Source organism: Olea europaea, unplaced genomic scaffold (assembly GCF_002742605.1).
Source record: "Olea europaea var. sylvestris unplaced genomic scaffold, O_europaea_v1 scaffold920, whole genome shotgun sequence".
Taxonomy (NCBI): domain Eukaryota; kingdom Viridiplantae; phylum Streptophyta; class Magnoliopsida; order Lamiales; family Oleaceae; genus Olea; species Olea europaea.
The window spans coordinates 7,910-27,211 of record NW_019267682.1 but is presented as its reverse complement, the minus strand read 5'-3'; the positions used below and the strand labels follow the sequence as shown (position 1 = coordinate 27,211).

The 19,302-nt window shown below is 31.2% G+C and overlaps 1 protein-coding gene across 2 annotated transcripts; it reads left to right on the top strand.

Moving 5' to 3' along the window:
- Positions 1-11,536: 11,536 nt before the first annotated feature.
- On the top strand, positions 11,537-19,060 carry LOC111392327 (sodium/hydrogen exchanger 1-like). Of its 2 annotated transcripts, none has more exons than XM_023017641.1 (15): positions 11,537-11,819; positions 12,344-12,556; positions 12,653-12,771; positions 13,582-13,679; positions 14,680-14,736; positions 15,186-15,232; positions 15,315-15,509; positions 15,614-15,660; positions 16,087-16,153; positions 16,285-16,385; positions 16,512-16,613; positions 16,891-17,029; positions 17,117-17,179; positions 17,998-18,081; positions 18,397-19,060. In XM_023017641.1, the coding sequence occupies exons 2-15, from the start codon at positions 12,383-12,385 to the stop codon at positions 18,796-18,798; spliced, it is 1,695 nt and encodes a 564-aa protein (XP_022873409.1). In that variant the 5' UTR covers positions 11,537-11,819; positions 12,344-12,382; the 3' UTR covers positions 18,799-19,060. The 2 variants fall into 2 exon arrangements, with proteins under 2 accessions (XP_022873409.1, XP_022873408.1); XM_023017640.1 differs by having other exon boundaries at positions 12,307-12,556.
- The last annotated feature ends 242 nt before the right edge of the window (positions 19,061-19,302 follow it).

The window sequence follows — 19,302 nt, the reverse complement described above, 5'->3', positions numbered from 1 at the left end:
AGATTCAGCTTCAAGGCAGCTTACGAATATTTCAGGCCAAAGGCTACTAAGGCAGTTTGGGCATCCACTGTCTAGAACGCCTCCATCATCCCGAAGCATGCTTTTATCCTTTGGTTGGTAGTTCAATCCAGATTGCTAACTAAAGACAAGCTATAATACTTGGAAGTGGACATGAATTGCTTCTTTTGTGGAGATACGGAAGAAACTGCAAAATACTTATTTTTTTCTCATCTATTCAATAACTCAGTTTGGAAGCAGATTCGCAGTTGGCTGGCCATCACACGTAATATGTCTACTTTGTCAAGTTCATTGATATTGATGAAAAAGGAACCTCGGGGAATGACTTAACAAAGTAAAGTCAAGAGAATTGGTCTTACTACTACCATCTGTCATATATGGCTGGAGCGGAATAGAAGGATTCTTGAGAATCTCATAAGTTGATTGCATTGTAAGACAGATTAAAACATATGTATACAAAGTAGTGTTTTCTTTGTATCCACATGTTTTAATTCATTTTGAGTCATTAGTATTGGGTCCTTAGATATTATCGTTTGTACATCTTTTATTTTGTTTGCTCAGGTATGTCCGGAGTACTCTTGTAAACGTCATTTGAACTATGTTTGCTTGGACGAAGCAGCTAGCATACCAGAAATGGATTGTCATAAATGGTAGATGGAACAAGGATGCATAGCAGGCTTAAAACATGACACAAGTAGGACGTGCTGAGGCGGAGCTTTCCTCACTCGAAGCTACATTAGAACTAATTTTTTTGAATTCAAGCGAAGGGACCAATGGGTATTGGGGCCGAGAAATAAGGCATGGCATAGCATGTTTATTCTAAGCGACGATTACAGTCTCTTTCCCAGGGTCAAGTTACTCTAGAAGATCATCACATCTATGAGCGATGATTACTCTTGCCCGCTTCATTAGGACTCTGACAGTCTGACATTTCCCTCAGCCTATATAGCTAGGTTTTTATCCAAAGTCTTGCCTTTATTCCTAAAGCGAGGAAACTACCCCGGTTACTCGAATCTGGCTTTCCAGGGGTATCCACGTTGTACTTGTATATAAGTTTTGATCAATAGAGTTTTATATTTATCAATTTAAAAAATACATTTTCTTTTGCACGACATCCATCATCATTATATTACTTATCCACAACGCATACACTTGCAAAATTAAATTGCTTTCGAATTTCATAGTAAACAGATATCATGCCACCAAAGGTAGAGATAAAGTTGGGATCAAGCTTTATAAAAAACCCAGCTGTGGATCAAAGCCACTTAAGAAAATGGCCTAGGACGGAATCTCAAGTGGCCTAAAAAAATCGTGTTGGTCGATGGAGCAATCAATGATCCAAAGCAAACCAGGAAAACACAATCATCAACAACATGTAAACACCAAAAAGATTACAATAAAAGTAAAGCCAAAAAAAAAAAGGAAATGGAAAAAAGAAAGTGAAGAAAAGGCATTTTCACCATTTTCAAAGCATAAACGTTCGATTTTATACAGATCTCAAAAGTTTCAACCAACAATATATGGTTATGTTGCATCTCCAAAATGAAAAATTAGTATCTCACAAGCGAGTCCAGGTTGTCGATCTCACGAAAAATGATTATTCAATTTATGCAATAGTTAAATTTCATTTTAACATATTTTTGTAGAATTTTAAGTCGTTTCATCACTTGGAGAATTCAAATTTATTGTGTGTTCCGTTGTTAAAATTTGAATTTTGCAACAAAACACGTAATAAATTTAATTAAATGGACTGTGTATTACGTTAAAAAAATTCAAATTTTAATTAAATTTATTGCGGGATCAACAATCAGGTTTCTTTTGTCCACTTTATTACTTTTATGTGACTCGTGCACTGTAGTATGCATTTTTTAAAATATAACAAGTCGATGTCATTTTTATAAGCTTAGTGGTCAAAATATGATCAACTCAAAGTTCAGTGAACAATTGAAAACTTTTTCAAAGTTTATCAAGCAATTGAGATGTTCTCAAAGTTTAGTAAGCAATGAAAGAAACTTTAAATTCTTAGTGGTCAAAATTCGATCATCTCAAAATTCAGTAAGCAATCGAAGACCCTTTTCAAAATTTAGCAGTGAGCAATTGAAAATGTGACAATTTGTTAACGGTGTGACGGGACGTCATATGTACATTCCGTTAGCCACGTTACTAATTTTGTAACGACTCGGGTCTCTGTACCCAAGCCGTTAATTTACGTATTATCCGCTGTGAGTGAACCTTGTGCCCACTTACCCCTAACGACTTTCTGTCGCATCCCCCAAAATTCGAACTAATAACCTTCCCCTTAAGTAAGATTTAAGTTGAATCTTGGTACTAATTTTGTAACTACTCGGGTCTCTGTACCCAACCCGTTAGCTTACGTACTGTCCACTTTGGGTGAGCCTTGCGCCCACTTACCTCTCACGGCTTTCTATCGCGTCCCCCAGGATTCGAACTCATGACCTTCCCCTTAAGTAAAACTTAAGTTGAATCCTGGTACCAATTGTCCACACACAGCGGACAGTACGTAAGCTTAACGGCTTGGGTACAGAGACTCGGATTGTTACAAATTCTGTTAAAGGTTTGAAATTGATGTTATACTAATTAGTGACGTTCAACATTTGGATAAGGTTAGTGGCCAAAACTCGGTATCTTAAAATTTTAGTGAGTAATCGAAAATACACACATAAGTTCAGTGATCATTGGAACAATTAACTCCTTATCATTAGTTGAAATTTTTTACTGAAGTAGTAGTAAACACGTGCGTTGTACTTCTACCCTATAGAGGCTTTACATAGGCTGCATAAGACAAGTTGAGATGCAGTACATGGAACACTAATATAAATGCAAATTCAACTATTACAGCGATATCGACCAGTTTTGTGGTGCAAATAAACACGAAGAAAAATCGAATTAAGAGATGTACATTTGCATAAGTTTAAAATGTTTACTTATAAGTAAACTAAAGTTACATAAATGTTTTTCAAAAAAAAAAATTACTTATTTTGTCTGTAGCATTAACCTTTTTGCCTTAAAAATTAAAAACAAAAAAAGTATCTTATCTAAACACATTTAGAAACAAAAAATTGTGTACTAATCATGCTCATCATATTAATCCAAAGCATTTTCTTAGACTAAAAACCAAAGTTACACTCAAATTAGACATAGAAATGAAAAATCTTAAGTTTTTGTTTTCTTTTGAATGGGATTAATACAAATGGAGGATTAAAAATTGTCACTTTAACAATGTCGAAATAAAAATTTTTCTTTATATATTTATATCTAATAAATAACCCAGTTACCATCAGATTTTATATTTATACAAAAATGAATATGCAATAACAATAAAATACCCAATACTATATTAATTACTTTTTAGAATACATAATATTGATTTTTATTAATACTTAAAATTTTGGTTTTAGTGAAAAATGTGTAATTGAGATGCGAAGCTTGTATTTAATAGGGTGGATATAAACACAAATAATTTTTCTCATCTTCGACTCTTTCCCTCCTAACTGTTGATTACATTTAAGCAATTTTTTCTTCTCAATCTATTATCCTTTGTATTTAAAATAGTTATGTTATCTATTATATTAATTAAATGTGCAATTCATAATCTTTGATTGAAAATATTGCCAATGTTATATAAGAACAAAATGATGAATTGAACGATTTTCATCTATCTCCCCATTTTATTTGTGAACATATTGTAATTATAATATAACTATATAAGTAGATGAACATTGATTTTAAGTGATATAAATAATAAATAGTAAATAAATATTATATATATATATATATATAGACACACACACACACACACACACACATGTACATATGAAATGATATTATAATATATTAAAGGTGATATTAATAATAGATTAATTACAATTGAACTTCATATAGTCACCTTTTAATTATAGAGTTCATAATTCATATAGGAGTAATCATAATTTTATATTAATTAAATTAAGTTTGACCACTTAAAATCGAAGCTCGTCTATATATAATTATTAAGACATTGTTTGAGCCCCCATTTTTTTTTCTTTTTTTCCAAAGAGCGCATTCTATGATAGTATTATAATGGAGATTGAATGGTTAAAAAAATTGAATTTGCATGTAATATTATTCTATTGAAAAATGTGGTTGAATTGAGATTAAATCACTGTTCAAAAATATAGTTTGATGGAAGAAATATGGCTCAAGTAAGGGTTAAAACAATAATGAATATTATTTTATATTGTAACTGATCTACCATTATATTAATGCAACCTTTAATATATAATATAATATAATATAATTACATTTATATATGTGAGTTTCGATTTTAAGGAGTAAACATAATTTAAATAATATAATTGAAGTAATTAAACTTAATTTGATTAATGTAAAATTCTAAGTACTCAGATATAAAGAAATGAGCATTAGACATAAATGGATATTAAACGGTACTATATTAAATATATAAGGATATGACTGACATAATAAGGATAAAATTAGTATTCAAAAGTTTTTCCTCCATCCACACTTTTAATATATTGTAGGTGTAGGTGTAGGTGTAGGTGTAGATTATAATTCCTTTGAAGATCAACTGGCCAAAAGATGAGAACCATATTTAATTTAATATTTGAAATTGCAAAATTAACTTAATGCATAAAAAATTAGGAAGATTAAATTAGGACATATTTGATTAAAAAAATTAAGGACAAAAAATTATAAACTAGATGAGGGTACATTAAACTTGACATGAATGTAAAACATAATTTTTAATGCCAGTGTGAATATGAATATCAGAATATATTAATACGTCATTTCAATTTTATTTATTTTTCTTTTGTGAAATAACTATTATTTCATAGGAAAAGAATGTAACTCATTATTGTAAAATTAATAACTTAACGATGTTACTCAAAAAAAAAAAAAAAAAAAAAAAAAAAAAAAAAACCCCCATGTCTTTTTTCATTTATCAAAAATTCCCCAAAAAAAAAAAAACAACCACTTTGTCTTCATGCTTTAGGGAATTATTGATAAATGAAAAAAGACATGGGGGTTTTTTTTTTTTTATTTCATGTTGAATAAATTGAATTGATGTTATTAATAAATTATTAAAAAAAAAACTGAAATTAAATAAGCACGAGAGTGTGTGTGTGTGTATAATTTAGGGAATTATTGACAAATGAAAAAGAAAAGGGATTTTTCTTATTTAATATTGAATAAATTGAATCAGTGTCATTAATTAATTAATCATTATCAAAACTAAAATTAAGTAGGGGTATATTGGACATATAGCTAAATATATAGGGGTAAAATTGGTATTCAAAAGTTTTTCCTTAATCCTCCCTTTTAATATATTGTAGATATGTACGTTTTTTAGAGATGAAAAGAGATAGATATAAAATAGTCAAACCGAGACGGTAGGGTTAGGTGTATGCTAGTGGGCTTTGGGGCAGGGTAATGGAAAAGAAAATCTAGTGTTGTCTGTAGGGTTGCAAGAGAAAACCGCGAAATTGCAAACCAAATCAAAGCCGTTGATTAGAAACTATTGGTTCGGGTACAAGTGAACCCACGGTTTTTTCTCTCAAACCGAACCAAACAGTTTCAAAATGGTTTGGTTTAAATTTCGGTTTTCAAAAATCACATAAAACTGAACTGAACTGTTTTTAAATTTTTTAATTAAAACATTAATTTTTTTACCTTATAAATTTTATAGTTTTCATTTTTCAGAAAAATACCAATTTAGCAATAGAAATTACAACCAACCCACTGAAATAATCATAGAAAGTAAATTAGGTTCATCATTATTGGCTCATTGTTTAACAAGTTCACAACACGTGTTCTCACTCGATATCTAAATTAAACTAAACTAAAATTACTTCCAAATCATATGAAATGGCAAAAAAAAAAAAAAATATATATATATATATATATATATATACATACCACAATTCAAATCATAATTCAACAAAATTATGGTAGCAAATTACGTCCGAAGTTTCAGAAACCCTAATATAAACTCTCATTTTCCAAATACTTTAACGCTTGTCTACAATCGCTGAACAAATCGCCACTCATCTTTTATCTGTTAGTCTGATAATTTCTACCTGAATCGCCTCTTTCTCTTTTCTCTCTTAGTAAGTCTCAGATTCTCATTCAAACCATTTTTCATTATACTTTCTTTTATTTATTGTTTTTGAACATATTATACATTTGTGAGTTGTGGTTTGGATAGAAAAATGATTGTTTGTATACTTAGATGATTAACGAACTTGTTTATGGTTTGGAAAGAACTAAGGATAGAGCGTATTGATTGTGTGAAAATATTTAAGTTCCTAACTAGTAGTACTACGTTCTATTTTCATAAAGTAGTTAGAGAATGAAGTTCGTCAATTCCCAATAAATTTAAATTTTATCAATTTTTGTACATTTAAACATACCCCGTTCAGTTCTTCTTTAACATCTCACTAACAAGACAAAATGAGTTTTAACCAAATTGTAATAATAGAATGTAACTCTACCTTTACTAACCGATATATGATAATATGAAAATGAAACAAGAAAAAGTAAATAAAAGTGAAGAAAGACGTATTTATTCTATTAATATTTTTTAGCAATCAACTTTGAAAACAATTAATTCATCGATTTCATGGTAAATATGAATTTAGTTTAACATTATTAGTTTTTTGTTTAAACTTATATGTCAACTTGTTTTAAATATATTACTATAAATCGATAGGTAAATTGTGGTTTAAAACTGCAAATTATGGTTGATTTGATTAGAAAATAAAATGGTTTGATTTGAAATTTTTCCAAGCAGTATAAAATGGTTTGAATTGAAAATATAGCACAAACCGTCCAAATCGAACCATGTTCACCTCTAATTGTGTGTCCTTTTATGTTAATTCTCATTTTTATCCTTTCTAAAATTTATTTAGAAATTAATATTCGCAACTTTGATCCCATGAAATACAATCGTGTTAAACGGATTGGGCCACGTCGGCTCTGTCCGTTCATAGGGTCGATATGGTGCCACCCTATAGGTGGGGCCAACATTGTCTCCTATTTGAACAAGGTGGACGTGGCTCTATTAAAATATCTTTATTCCATGAAATAATCCATGTGAAGTACACACAAACACAATCATTAATGGAGATATGAGACAGCCATTGACAAAAAGGACACACAATCATTAATGGGTCTTGAATTGTAGGGAGGCAATACCATTTTCGTAAAAGGAAGCGTATTCCTATTGGCACAATTTATTAAGATGGTGAGTTTAATATCATTGTCGTACTGTCTTTGTTTTATGAAAATTAGGGTGCATATGATTTACTATTTTCAAGTAATTTTTAGTTTTTCTTTTTAAATAATGAAAAAATGTTTGATTAGGTATTTATGAAAATACATATCTGAAAATAAGGATAAATTTATAAAATAAAATTCAAAATGCATTTTTGGCGTTTTGAATATTTTCAATGAAAATTCTGAAAACATTCAAAATATGGAAAACAAGAGTTTAAATAAAATTTTATTTAAATAAAAATATAAAAATTTGACAAATAAAATTTAAAATTAAAAAATCAAGAAAAATAAATCAAATTGGGTTATCATGATGACACTAAGTATAAAGTTGGGTAATCATAGAATCAAAATCAAATTGAGTGATTATGGTGACACTAAATAAAAAGTTTGATGGTCATTGTTGGATTTAACCCTTGAGCGTCACATGTGAATTTTGTTTGCCAACTCGATAGTTCTGTTAAATTCAACAAACATAATCATAATGGGTGATAAACGAGGAGAATTTTTAATAGTTCAGTGACCTTGAGGCAACACTTTAAATTCAGCTAGAAGTCAGGGACACGACCTAAAGTTCAGTTAATGATGAAACAATCTATCATTTTAATTTTATTTAAACTCCTAATATGTGATTAAGTTTCAAATGTCCCAAGGAACAATACATAAATGCTCAACTAAAATTTTGCAATATTTATCGTCTGAAGAATTTTTAAGTCGTCAATTCTATTAGACGAGCCCTTGGGCAAGAACCTCTAGCTAACTACTTTAACAAGTTTTATGTCATTTCGAACTTAGCTTGGGGGACGAAGTTCATAGACTTTTCATTTATTTACTTGATTTCCAATTTAGATTGATGTGAGTGACCATCTAACACGATGTATGAAAATGCTTCAAGAGTCTATGCCTAACGACACTACACCAACAAATAAAGAATCCGTAGAAGACTAAAACATAAAAACGTCAAATAAAAAGTCATTTTTTGCAAGCTGCATCTCTATCTTTTCTATCATTGTTTTTAATTATTTTTTTTAAGTGAATCTTTTGAAATAAATACAACTCATATGGTGCTAAAATTTGATAATAATAAAATATCCATCGAAGAAAAGAAATGGTTAGAAGTACAATTACACACTCCATTCGTAATGAAATTTTTGTCCATATTTTGCAGAGATTTTAATTCAAGTCAAAGTCAACAATTAAATTTATTATATATTTTATGATATTCACAACTTTTTAACCCCACATTTCATCAATTTTTATCAAAATTTATTAAAAAACTGATTTTAGTCTCCACTAAACAGAAGCTTTATGTTGTTACAAAACAATTATTGAAGTTCGTCATACGTGAAAATTCTCTACATCCAAAATTCCATTGGTAGGAGAGCATATTTATTAGAAAGGAAGCCTCCATTCAAGAAATGGTGGACGATTGTGATACCAAAATGATTACTCGAGTATCACAACTCTTAACTTCCTTTCAGAAAATGCTTGCCTATAAAAGTAAAACTAAAAAAATTACATACTTAATTTTTCAAAAAAAAAAATTTTGTATGATATTTTTTTTTTATAAAAATAAACTCTTTCCTTATTATATTTATACGTAATTTACTTATTCCTATTACGCTAATGTGGCATTGTCGCGTAAACTTCAATTGCTTTATTTTAACAAAATATGAAACACAAACAAATTAATATGCACTTCAACATAATGAATGGTTTAGAAGGGATTCAAGAATCAGACAAATATAATTTGCCAATTTTGAAAGGACCTCTTTGAATAATTGCCACAAGAAGTAATGGATTTTTTTATTCCTTGTAGAATAAGAGACCTATGTGGGGAACACATGGAAGCTTCAAACCTTAGCCTAACGAGATACTTGTTGACATATTTTTATTTAATTATTTTAGATGAGTTTGAAATTTTATTAATGTAATTTTAAGATTTTATTTTGAAAATTGACAATTAGATAGTCACAAGAATATAATTTTATTGCTCGACAGTGTTTGGAATAAGTTGACTTAGAGATGTAAAAATAAGTTGCTCCTTCTATCATGTTTGTCTTGATATGATTTCACATTTTAATCCATTATATTATAAATATTTCCAAAGACGTATGGACATTTTTACGTATTACTAAGTGTAACAAGCACTTCAAGAAATATTGAATCGGGACAATTTCTCTTTCATCTATTTATAGAGTACGATGGTAGCATCTTAACTCTAACATGAAACCTACAATTGTAATTCTAAAATCGATTTCACTTGATTGTTATCTCTTTTTCTTTTGATTGAAAAAAAAGAGTGATGGAAGACAATTATATCCTAACGAAAATAATCTTAGTTATGCTAAATACCAACTTTTTTTGTTTAAGTTTTTATATATAACTAGTTTATGTCACGTGCGTTGCATAAGTTTTGTATTTATTGTGTTTTCATTAGCTTATAAATTGTAGATTCTCTGTTGAAGATCAAAATTGTCACTTTTGTAACTATAGGATTATGCTGTTGAATAAAATAGTTTCTTAAACAGTATATTCAATAGCAAATTTGTTCAATAATTTATTAAACAGCATAAAACTGAACATTTATATCTAGAAAATCAATAGTTTCTTAAGAATGAGAAGCAAACTTTTTAAAATAATAAAAATAATTCACAGAAATACTCAATTACAATCAACAAAATCAAATATAACTCAATCCAATTATTAAATCTAAAATAAGTCAACAACATTGAAGAAAACAATAATATCAAATTTAAAAGTTTCAACTTTCACATCATAATCGCCAATAAAAAATGCCAAGTAATCATTGGAATTATAAAAAAAAGGTGTATTAAGCATAAAATATTAAATAGTCACATTGATTTCATCATTTTCATCTATAAGCCTTAATCATTGGTCACTTCCACGATCACTTGAACAACCAAAAGAAGTATTACTATGAGCAGGCTAAAGGGTGAGCTGCTCATATTCAGCAGTGACATAAAAATAGTATTACTGCTGAATATGAGTATTGATAACATATTTAGCAGTAATGTAAAAGTAGTATTATTATCAGCATGCTAAAGGATGAGCTGATCATAATGTATAAGATGGATGTACAACACATTCTACAATCCAGAAATTGGTTCATCTATTCGAATTCTATAAAAACACATAATAATCCCATAGCTACTACATCCCTATAATAAACTTGGAGTTTTAACTTAGCTAAGTATCGAATACATGTTTCTAAATGACATAAACTATGGTAAAATACGAAAACGAGAAATACTTCAAATATCCAAAAATTCTCAAACCTGGTTGCGTGGAGGATGGAGTAGAGGTATGGATGATAGCGTGAAGAAATGGAGAAAATGAACATCGACAGAGACATATAAGAACAATTAGAGAAATGTAAAGTAAATAAATGAGATGATATCATTTTATCACGTAAGGAATGAGAAAAAAAAATGAAAAAAAAAAATTGAGAGCACTCCGTGCACTATAGAGTGCACGGAGAGTGTAGTCCATGCATTCTGCTCAAAAAAATTTTTATTTTTCATTTTTCCTCCTTTCTTTAAGCTAAGAACTCTATATCTTGTTCTGTTACTAAAAGATTATAAATTTTTTCTATTTCTACAAATTCTAAGCATGATTCTTCATCTTCTTTAAAACTTTCATAATATTCTTCATATTCTTCTATAAAATTTTCAAATTCTTCTTTTTCTATTAATTGACATTCTCTTTCTTTACTACACTCACATTCTTTTTCTATTATGTCACTCTATCAATCACAAAAATGATTGAAGACAAAACGACGTCGTTTTTGTTCCTACGATGGAAAAAAGAGAATTTATTATAGTGTGATAAAATGAAAAAAATCACTGTTCTAACTACAATTGCTCCCCATTTCCCTTTGTACATAGGTTCCGTTTGTTTTTCATTAATGTAAGAATGACAATGAAAAATATAATCGTTATGGACACCACAAAAAATATATAAATTCAAATATAGTAGTTTAATATAATAAATAACGATCATATTATTCTTTTTAATGGTCAAATAATAGAAATTAAAAGGGCATAGTGGGGAATAGGGATCACCAAATTTCCATTATTACGCAAACGATTTCAATAGTTATACCCACAAATCAAACGGCTGAAATGAGGAATAGGTCCACAAATCGAACGGCCTGTCTAGTTCCAGGTATACATCAGTTTTTCTTTCACATATTACAGTTATTCTCCTTTCACAATTGGTCCCTCGATCATTTTTCCTGTCTAGAATTATCAGTTGGTTTCAAGCTAAATCTTTTTGTAAAATAATTTCGTGAAATTGAAGAGAAGTCTCAAATCCGTCACTTTTAGTTGCACCTGCTTTAATGTTCCGTTAATTTTGGTTTGGGGAAAGGAAGCTTGGATTTTTCAGTTAAATGAAGTGATTTTTCGAAATAGGTTGAATCTGCATTCTGACTTTGAATTCTGCAGTTCGTTGTTCATCGGTATTATTTTCTGATGTTAGAGAAAGTAAGTCGACTTTGAGTTCTTGAGTTTGTGTGATTTTTTGAAGATGTGTGTTTATTTTGAGAGGAAAAGCAATTTTTATTTATATTTGAGTTGATCAGCTTCAGAAATTGAGATATAGCTTTGACTTCACAGCACATTTTTCATGTATTTTTCTCGAATTTTACATTTCTGTACTTTTTAGACATAAAGCGAATGTATGTTTGTCCTTGAAGCAACTACATACAAAGTTGATTTTTGGGTTGTTTTAATCTGGATGTGTACTTTCACGTTTAATACATATGCGTGCCACAAAAAAAATAAAAAAAAATAAATCAAGAAAGAAAGAAACTAAAATTGTATGCTTATGCTTCTGCTTCTCCTGTTAAATTAACAAAGTTGAGCTTTCTTGAATTAATCGACTCAATAATTTTAAAATCGTACTTTTTCCTGTATGGCACGGAAAATTTGCTTTGTGAGAGCTAATTTCAGTTTATTGTATGAGATTCAGAGATCAGATTTTAAAACATTGAAGTGAGATCTGCCAGGAATTTAGATACTATCCGGTAATTTAAGTCTCCAAACAAATGGGGTTTGACTTGGGAACTACGCTACAAAAGATGAACATCTTATCGGTCACTGATGAAACTTCAGTGGTTGCCATTACCTTATTTGTCACACTCCTTTGCGCATGTATTGTGATCGGTCACCTCTTGGAGGAAAATCGCTGGATGAATGAATCCATCACGGCCCTTTTAATTGTAAGTATATATGTAGCATGTTAGCGGTGTTGAGCGCTTATTTTATTCATCCGTGTTTTCACATATTTATGTAATAGCGCATGATTTAAATGACAGGGTGTATGCACTGGAGTTGGGATTCTACTAATAAGTGGTGGAAAAAGCTCACGTCTTTTGATCTTTAGCGAAGATCTTTTCTTCATTTATCTTCTTCCACCAATCATTTTTAATGCTGGGTATGTCAGGCGTTTCAACGTATTGTTCTTCGTTTTAAAAGTACAATCTTGATTTTTTGTTTTGTCTTTAGATATTTATATTCAAATTCTTTCGCTCTGCAAGACATCCAAGAATTCATTCTTAGATGAGGCCAAGTACTTGAGTGTTTTACCTCTTTTATTCTCAAAATTCAGTTTTGATTATACGATTTGCAGTAGAAATTGAGAGTAGCTTAAGAGGTGACATTTCATCAGCAGTATGGAAAATGAATAGTTATTGTATTGGAGGAACCGTGAAACCTCGAAGGGAAGACACACAAAAAAGAAAAAAAGAAAAAAGAAAAAAAAAGAGAGGCCTACTACACACGCTTCTTGCATGCTCACACAATTTAACAAATGTTTTATCTTCTTAAGGGGTCAGCGTTCAACCATAGCTGACAAGGTTAAGTGTTTTATACTTTCCAATCTTTCTTCTTTCTGTAGAATTTAAGAAACTGTGATGTAAATTCAAGACAAAGAATGGAAAATTTTGAAGAGATTAATTCTCCTATACGATTTGCACTTTTGTTCCTCCACAAATTTTTTGAATTGGAACATTTTACAAGAAACATTTACTATATTTTTGTAGGTTGAGTATGAGTATTCCTACTTTTGTTACCCTTTTGTTGCTTCAGACAGTAATGCTAACCTTTGTGAGCCCCTGTAGACCTTCAGAATAGGGAGTATGTTACTTTAATAATATCGGATGATTACTACCTATGTTTTGTAATTTGTAATGGTTTGCACAGGTTATATTAAGTACTGTTCTTTTTTACTTACACTATTCATCAGGTTCCAGGTCAAAAAGAAACAATTCTTTCGCAATTTCTCAACTATAATGCTGTTTGGAGCAATTGGTACTTTGATTTCATTCGTCGTTATATCATTGGGTATGCACATTTACCTTTTCTTGTATATCTAGTCTAACAATATTTTGCTAATATCTAACAACAATAACATTAATGCTCTCTTGCTCTTTCGGATCTTTATGGAAAGAGCTAAACAGATTTAACGATAATGAAAAATAAATAAATCATCTTAGATGGCTGATGCATACTTTTTAACGAGTATTGATTCTACTTTTTCTAATTTTTCACATGTAAGAAGTTGTCTACTCTGCTACTATTAATGACCTCATCTAAAAACTTAAGGTGTTAGATGTGGGCAGTGCTTGTATATTTAAATTTGATCCTCAACACGCCCTTTTACGTGCAGGCAATGATCAATTTTCATCAAAGACCTATTATGTGCAAAATTTTCATTAATGCGCGTTGGCAAGATGTAAACCTAGAAATTTTTTGTTGCTCTACTTTATTAACCATCTTATCAAAAAGCCTAAGTTGTTATAGAGATGCCATATTTATTCATTTAAAATTTGGACTTCAACAGCTACAGATAGAGTTACTTATGTGCTTTGATATGCTATACTTATGCATGTCGTAGGACCCCTTTAAGAAAATCTGTTCTCAGTCATGGAGGAAAACAGCACGCAGGGAAGGCTTTCTTTTCCATCAATATATGTCTGTGTGTCAGTTCAATTGAACTTCGGTTCCTCTCTTAGAACCTAATTCTAGCATCTAAATAGCATGTTCCAATAGCCAAATTAGTCTCTTCTTTCTTTTGGATTTTGGAGAGAGATGGGGTGATGCATGACAAGGGACATTTGTATATTTGCCCCCCTTGCTTGTCTTGAACAACACTGATTTTGAGGATCGGAAGGAAAATTTGAAGGGAATGAATTAAAGAATAAAAATTGAAAAACAGGAAGATAATTGCTTTTCCAGAATTTCTTGAGTTCTGAATATTTCTATAAATTTATTTAACATTCATCTCATCTGTTCACATGTAAATGATTGTGCTGTGGCCTACATCTTCAAAACTCTGTGACAGGTGCTATTGGCCTTCTCCAGCAAATGGATATTAACCTGTCAATTGGAGAATATCTTGGTACTTATCTCTCTCTCTCTCTCTCACACACACATGCGCGCGCACATTGTAGCCCTCTGTAGCACGGACACTTCAACTGGAGTAGCCTGTCCTTATCCGACAGTGTTGATTCTGATACTCCTCGGACAATTTATCATAAACATTTTTCTTTATTATTAAAAATATTATATATTTTTAATTTAAAGTTATTAGTAAATAATAAATAGGTATTCCTACTTAAAAAATTTCAACAAGAAAAATTAATATTCAGTATAAAATTAAAATTATACTGTATAAATGAAGAATTTTAATGAATTTAATCAACGTGTCGACAACATGTCATGTCGATACTTTTCTGAAAAATCGCGTGTCAGTGTATCTAACACGTATTGTGTTGGACACACGTGTCCATGTCTTTACACACAATAGCGCATTTGTTTTTGTTCCAAACTAAAAAAAAACGTCTTCAGCACTTGGAGCAATTTTCGCTGCAACAGATTCAGTTTGCACCTTGCAGGTAAATTTTGTGGCATTATGCTGTTGAAATCAGAACTGAAAATCTTGCTTCACTGCCTGATGCATTATATCTGATACTACAGGTCTTAAATCAGGATGAGACACCTTTGTTGTACAGTCTAGTCTTTGGGGAAGGAGTCGTAAATGATGCGACATCCGTGGTTCTCTTCAATGCAGTCCAGAACCTTGACCTGACTCATATAAACACCACTATAGCTTTGGAGCTATTTGGGAATTTTTTGTATTTGTTCATAACAAGCACCATATTGGGAGTTGTTGTGAGTATTTATTCATTCACCCCCCCCAGTTAGTGTGTGTTGTGAGTTTAAGCTTCTAAATTCTTCAAAATTATGTAATTTGTCACATTTTTCATCTGCTGCAGGCTGGACTGCTTAGTGCATACGTCATAAAGAAGCTCTACTTTGGAAGGTTTGTGAGGATATCCATACATGTTATTTTGTTTTCAGACTTAATTTAAGTTGAAGTTGATACTTGTTATTTTCTTTTCCCAACAAATTTAAGTTTGCACAAGAGTTCACAAAGTTCTCATGTCTCATAATTTCTCAACAAAATCATCAAGTTTTTGTGCACCATATATATGTGCATTTTTATTTTTGATCGAATAAGTCAGATAAGGGCTTTTAGGCCTACTTAATTGAACCTGGATGGGACGAGATATATACAAATTTCATACGACCAGTACACCACTTAATGAATTTATGAATTGCAGGATGTTCATCGATATTTTTCTGATAGATCGACATGATATGTTAAAAGAAATCATTTGTTAAGACGAAGACCTATTCTTCACCAGTACTATTATCTAATTTTCACTAATTGTTTGATTAACTACAGGCATTCCACAGATCGTGAGGTTGCCATTATGATGCTTTTGGCATACCTTTCCTACATGCTGTCCGAAGTAAGTATTTTGCACAACTTGTAAGGAGCTTATAGAACTTGGCATTCTTCTTTGGTAACTTTTAAGAAGCTTTTACCTAGTGTTCCAATTTAACAGATGAAAGTTTCTTTTGGCCATAATATGTCGTGCAGTTATTCAATTTAAGCGCTATACTCACTGTGTTCTTCTGCGGCATTGTGATGTCACACTACACTTGGCATAATGTCACCGAGAACTCAAGAGTCACCACCAAGTATGGCATTACCTTGTCACAAAATAAAACTTTTAGACTACATTGTTGCTTATGACACTTCCCATACCCTAAGTTTCATAATAAATTGACGTTTCTTATTGATTTGTATCTTCAACTATTCTGCAGGCACACCTTTGCCACTTTGTCATTTGTTGCTGAGATATTCATATTTCTTTATGTTGGAATGGATGCTCTGGACATTGAGAAGTGGCGTATTGTAAGTAGCAGGTATGGCTTATATGTGGATGAAATTTTTAGCCTCCGCTTGGCAAAATTTATAGATCATTTATAAATGATCAAACTTCATTTTAACTATACAATCCATTGGATCCACAAGTAGTATCCATCACTCAATTTTATCTATTTATAAATTAAACCTTTTATAATTTTTTCTCAAATGGAGGCTTAGCCACCATAATGTAGTTTCATGAACTTTGCTATAGAAGAAGAGACTTTGTATGCTGTTTGGTTAGAAAAACATTACTGACTTTTTATTTATTGTCAGCCTGAAGACGTCAATTTCTGTCAGTGGAATTCTGTTGGGATTGGTTTTAGTTGGACGAGCAGCCTTCATTTTTCCTCTATCGTTCCTGTCTAACTTGACCAAGAAGTCTCCATATAAGAAAATCGACTTTAAGAAGCAAGTACGAGCTCAGAAATAATCATTTCAACTATACAACATTCTTCATTTGTTTGGGCTACCTAACAATGCTTCCATTTGTGATTTGCAGATTACAATATGGTGGGCTGGTCTTATGCGAGGTGCTGTTTCGATGGCGCTTGCTTATAAACAGGTAAATTATTAGCTATGACTATTTCAGTGAAATAGAATGGTTTCCCCAACTTTTATCAATGCCGAAAGTGCTTTCACAATTTTTGAACAATCTATACTTTTGTTGCCTAAAACTGGATCTAAGAAAGTTAAATAAGAAAATATACACGTCGACACTCGAGCTATTTTTTTGAATTGTGACAATAATAGGAATGAACTAAACCAGAACAAGTCGGTTCTTGTCTATTTTAGTTCAATTACCCTACATGGAACTATTTGGTGTTTTTTTTTTTTTTTTTGATAGAATTCTTATTGGTACTTAGTTTGGTTTGCTCTAGTTCATTCCCAGTCGAACTGAGTTGTTGCTTTCGAATTTTTCATTAAAAATATTTGCAACTGAAAATCATTTAAACTACCGAAGATTTATTGTTAAATGAATACCGTTATTTAGCCTTTGTTTGACCCACATTATTTTCATAAGAATGTATTTTTGAATAGTGTATTGATGGTAAATATGTGGTTAAAAAATAAAGAATAGTTTTGGACTTGCGTGTAATATTATTTTATTGAAGAATGTGTGGTTGAAATGATGTCAAATAACTGTTTAAGAATGTATTTTTTTTTTGAAAGAATGTGGATCAAATAGGAGCTTAATCTTAATTATTAAAACATTATGTTCAAGTCCTTTCCCCTTCTTCAAGATTCACAAATAATTCTATGACCTTTGCGTGGATTGATAATGCTGTTCTATTGACGTGTTCCATGAAAGGATAAAGGGTTGGTAAGTTTGTATTCCATATCGTAGGAATTCTAACTCAGTTTTGCATTTCACTCGTGCAGTTTACGAGTTCGGGGCACACCAATGTACGTGATAATGCTATCATGATTACCAGTACCATTATAGTTGTTCTTTTCAGCACCGTGGTAAGACATCTCAAGCTTTTGAAAACTGCTTGGTAGGATACACAAATTGGGTTAGCATTCTTTGGAAATCTATCTTCCTAATTTTGTAATTTTCACTTAGTGCAATCCCAAAATGTTTGGAACACCTCGCCTAAGACAAAATGCATGCTTAATTTTTAAATTGGAGACTCCAAGACTTGAATACCGGACCTTTATCTGCTCAATAATAAATTTAGAGACATTGTAAACTTGTAGATGAGATAGTTCAATACATGACTTTTATACTTCATTTATTATCAAAGGATATGAACATATGGCCTTTCGGGTCTATTGCAGGTGTTTGGCTTGATCACTAAACCTCTGGTGAGGTTCTTACTGCCTTCATCAAAACAATTAACCAGAATGATTTCATCGGAGCCTGTTACCCCACATTCCATCACGCTGCCACTTCTTGGTGGTGAGCAGGACTCCTTAACTAATCTGTATGGACAAAGCATAACAAACGGACAAACTTCAGAAGCTAGTGGAGTTGACCAAAATGTGCCCCGTCCAAACAGTTTACGGATGCTCCTATCCCCTCGTACTGTCCATTATTATTGGAGAAAATTCGATAATGCTTTCATGCGTCCTGTTTTTGGCGGACGTGGTTTCGTTCCTTTCATACCTGGCTCGCCAATCGAAAGAAGTGTGCATCGTTTTCCAGAAGAACCTGAAAGAGCTGAAAGAACACTGAATTAGATCATCAGCCCTGTGTTACTAGATATGTTGTACATGATCAATTTTGGCTTTCATTTGTTAATATTATAGTGGATTTCGTTATTGAGATCAAGCGGATGTATAGAATAGCAAGGATTGTAAAATTATTTGTTTTGTGATGCTCACTTACCTAATAGTTTGTGTGGGAAACTGGAATGTTAGATAAACGCCATACTATTGTATATTGTTTTCTTCTCGTACATGAGTTAATATCAGAATCCAATAGTAATTTATAGCCATGCCATATCTTTTTTGCGTTGTCGTGATCCTTATTTGAGTAAATGGTCCTTTATTGGATTACAAGTTGTGGCGATAAGAATTTGACTTTCTCGAAGCTTCCAGACCGACGAGTTCTCTATCCTTGTAGGGAATGTAGTAGCAGAAGTTCTAAGAATTTAAGAAAATATGACATCGACATATGCTGTCAAGGCATTTTAATTCCCTGGTAGCAGTATTGTATGCAGTTTAGGCATACCCTAATGAATA

Bases quoted from the DNA above. Each gene is read 5' to 3' on its own strand.
- LOC111392327 (XM_023017641.1), top strand. From the start codon at position 12,383: ATGGGGTTTGACTTGGGAACTACGCTACAAAAGATGAACATCTTATCG. The intron at 12,557-12,652 runs GTAAGTATATAT...TTTAAATGACAG, and splicing joins CCATCACGGCCCTTTTAATT to GGTGTATGCACTGGAGTTGG. The intron at 16,614-16,890 runs GTATGGCTTATA...ATTTATTGTCAG, and splicing joins TGGCGTATTGTAAGTAGCAG to CCTGAAGACGTCAATTTCTG.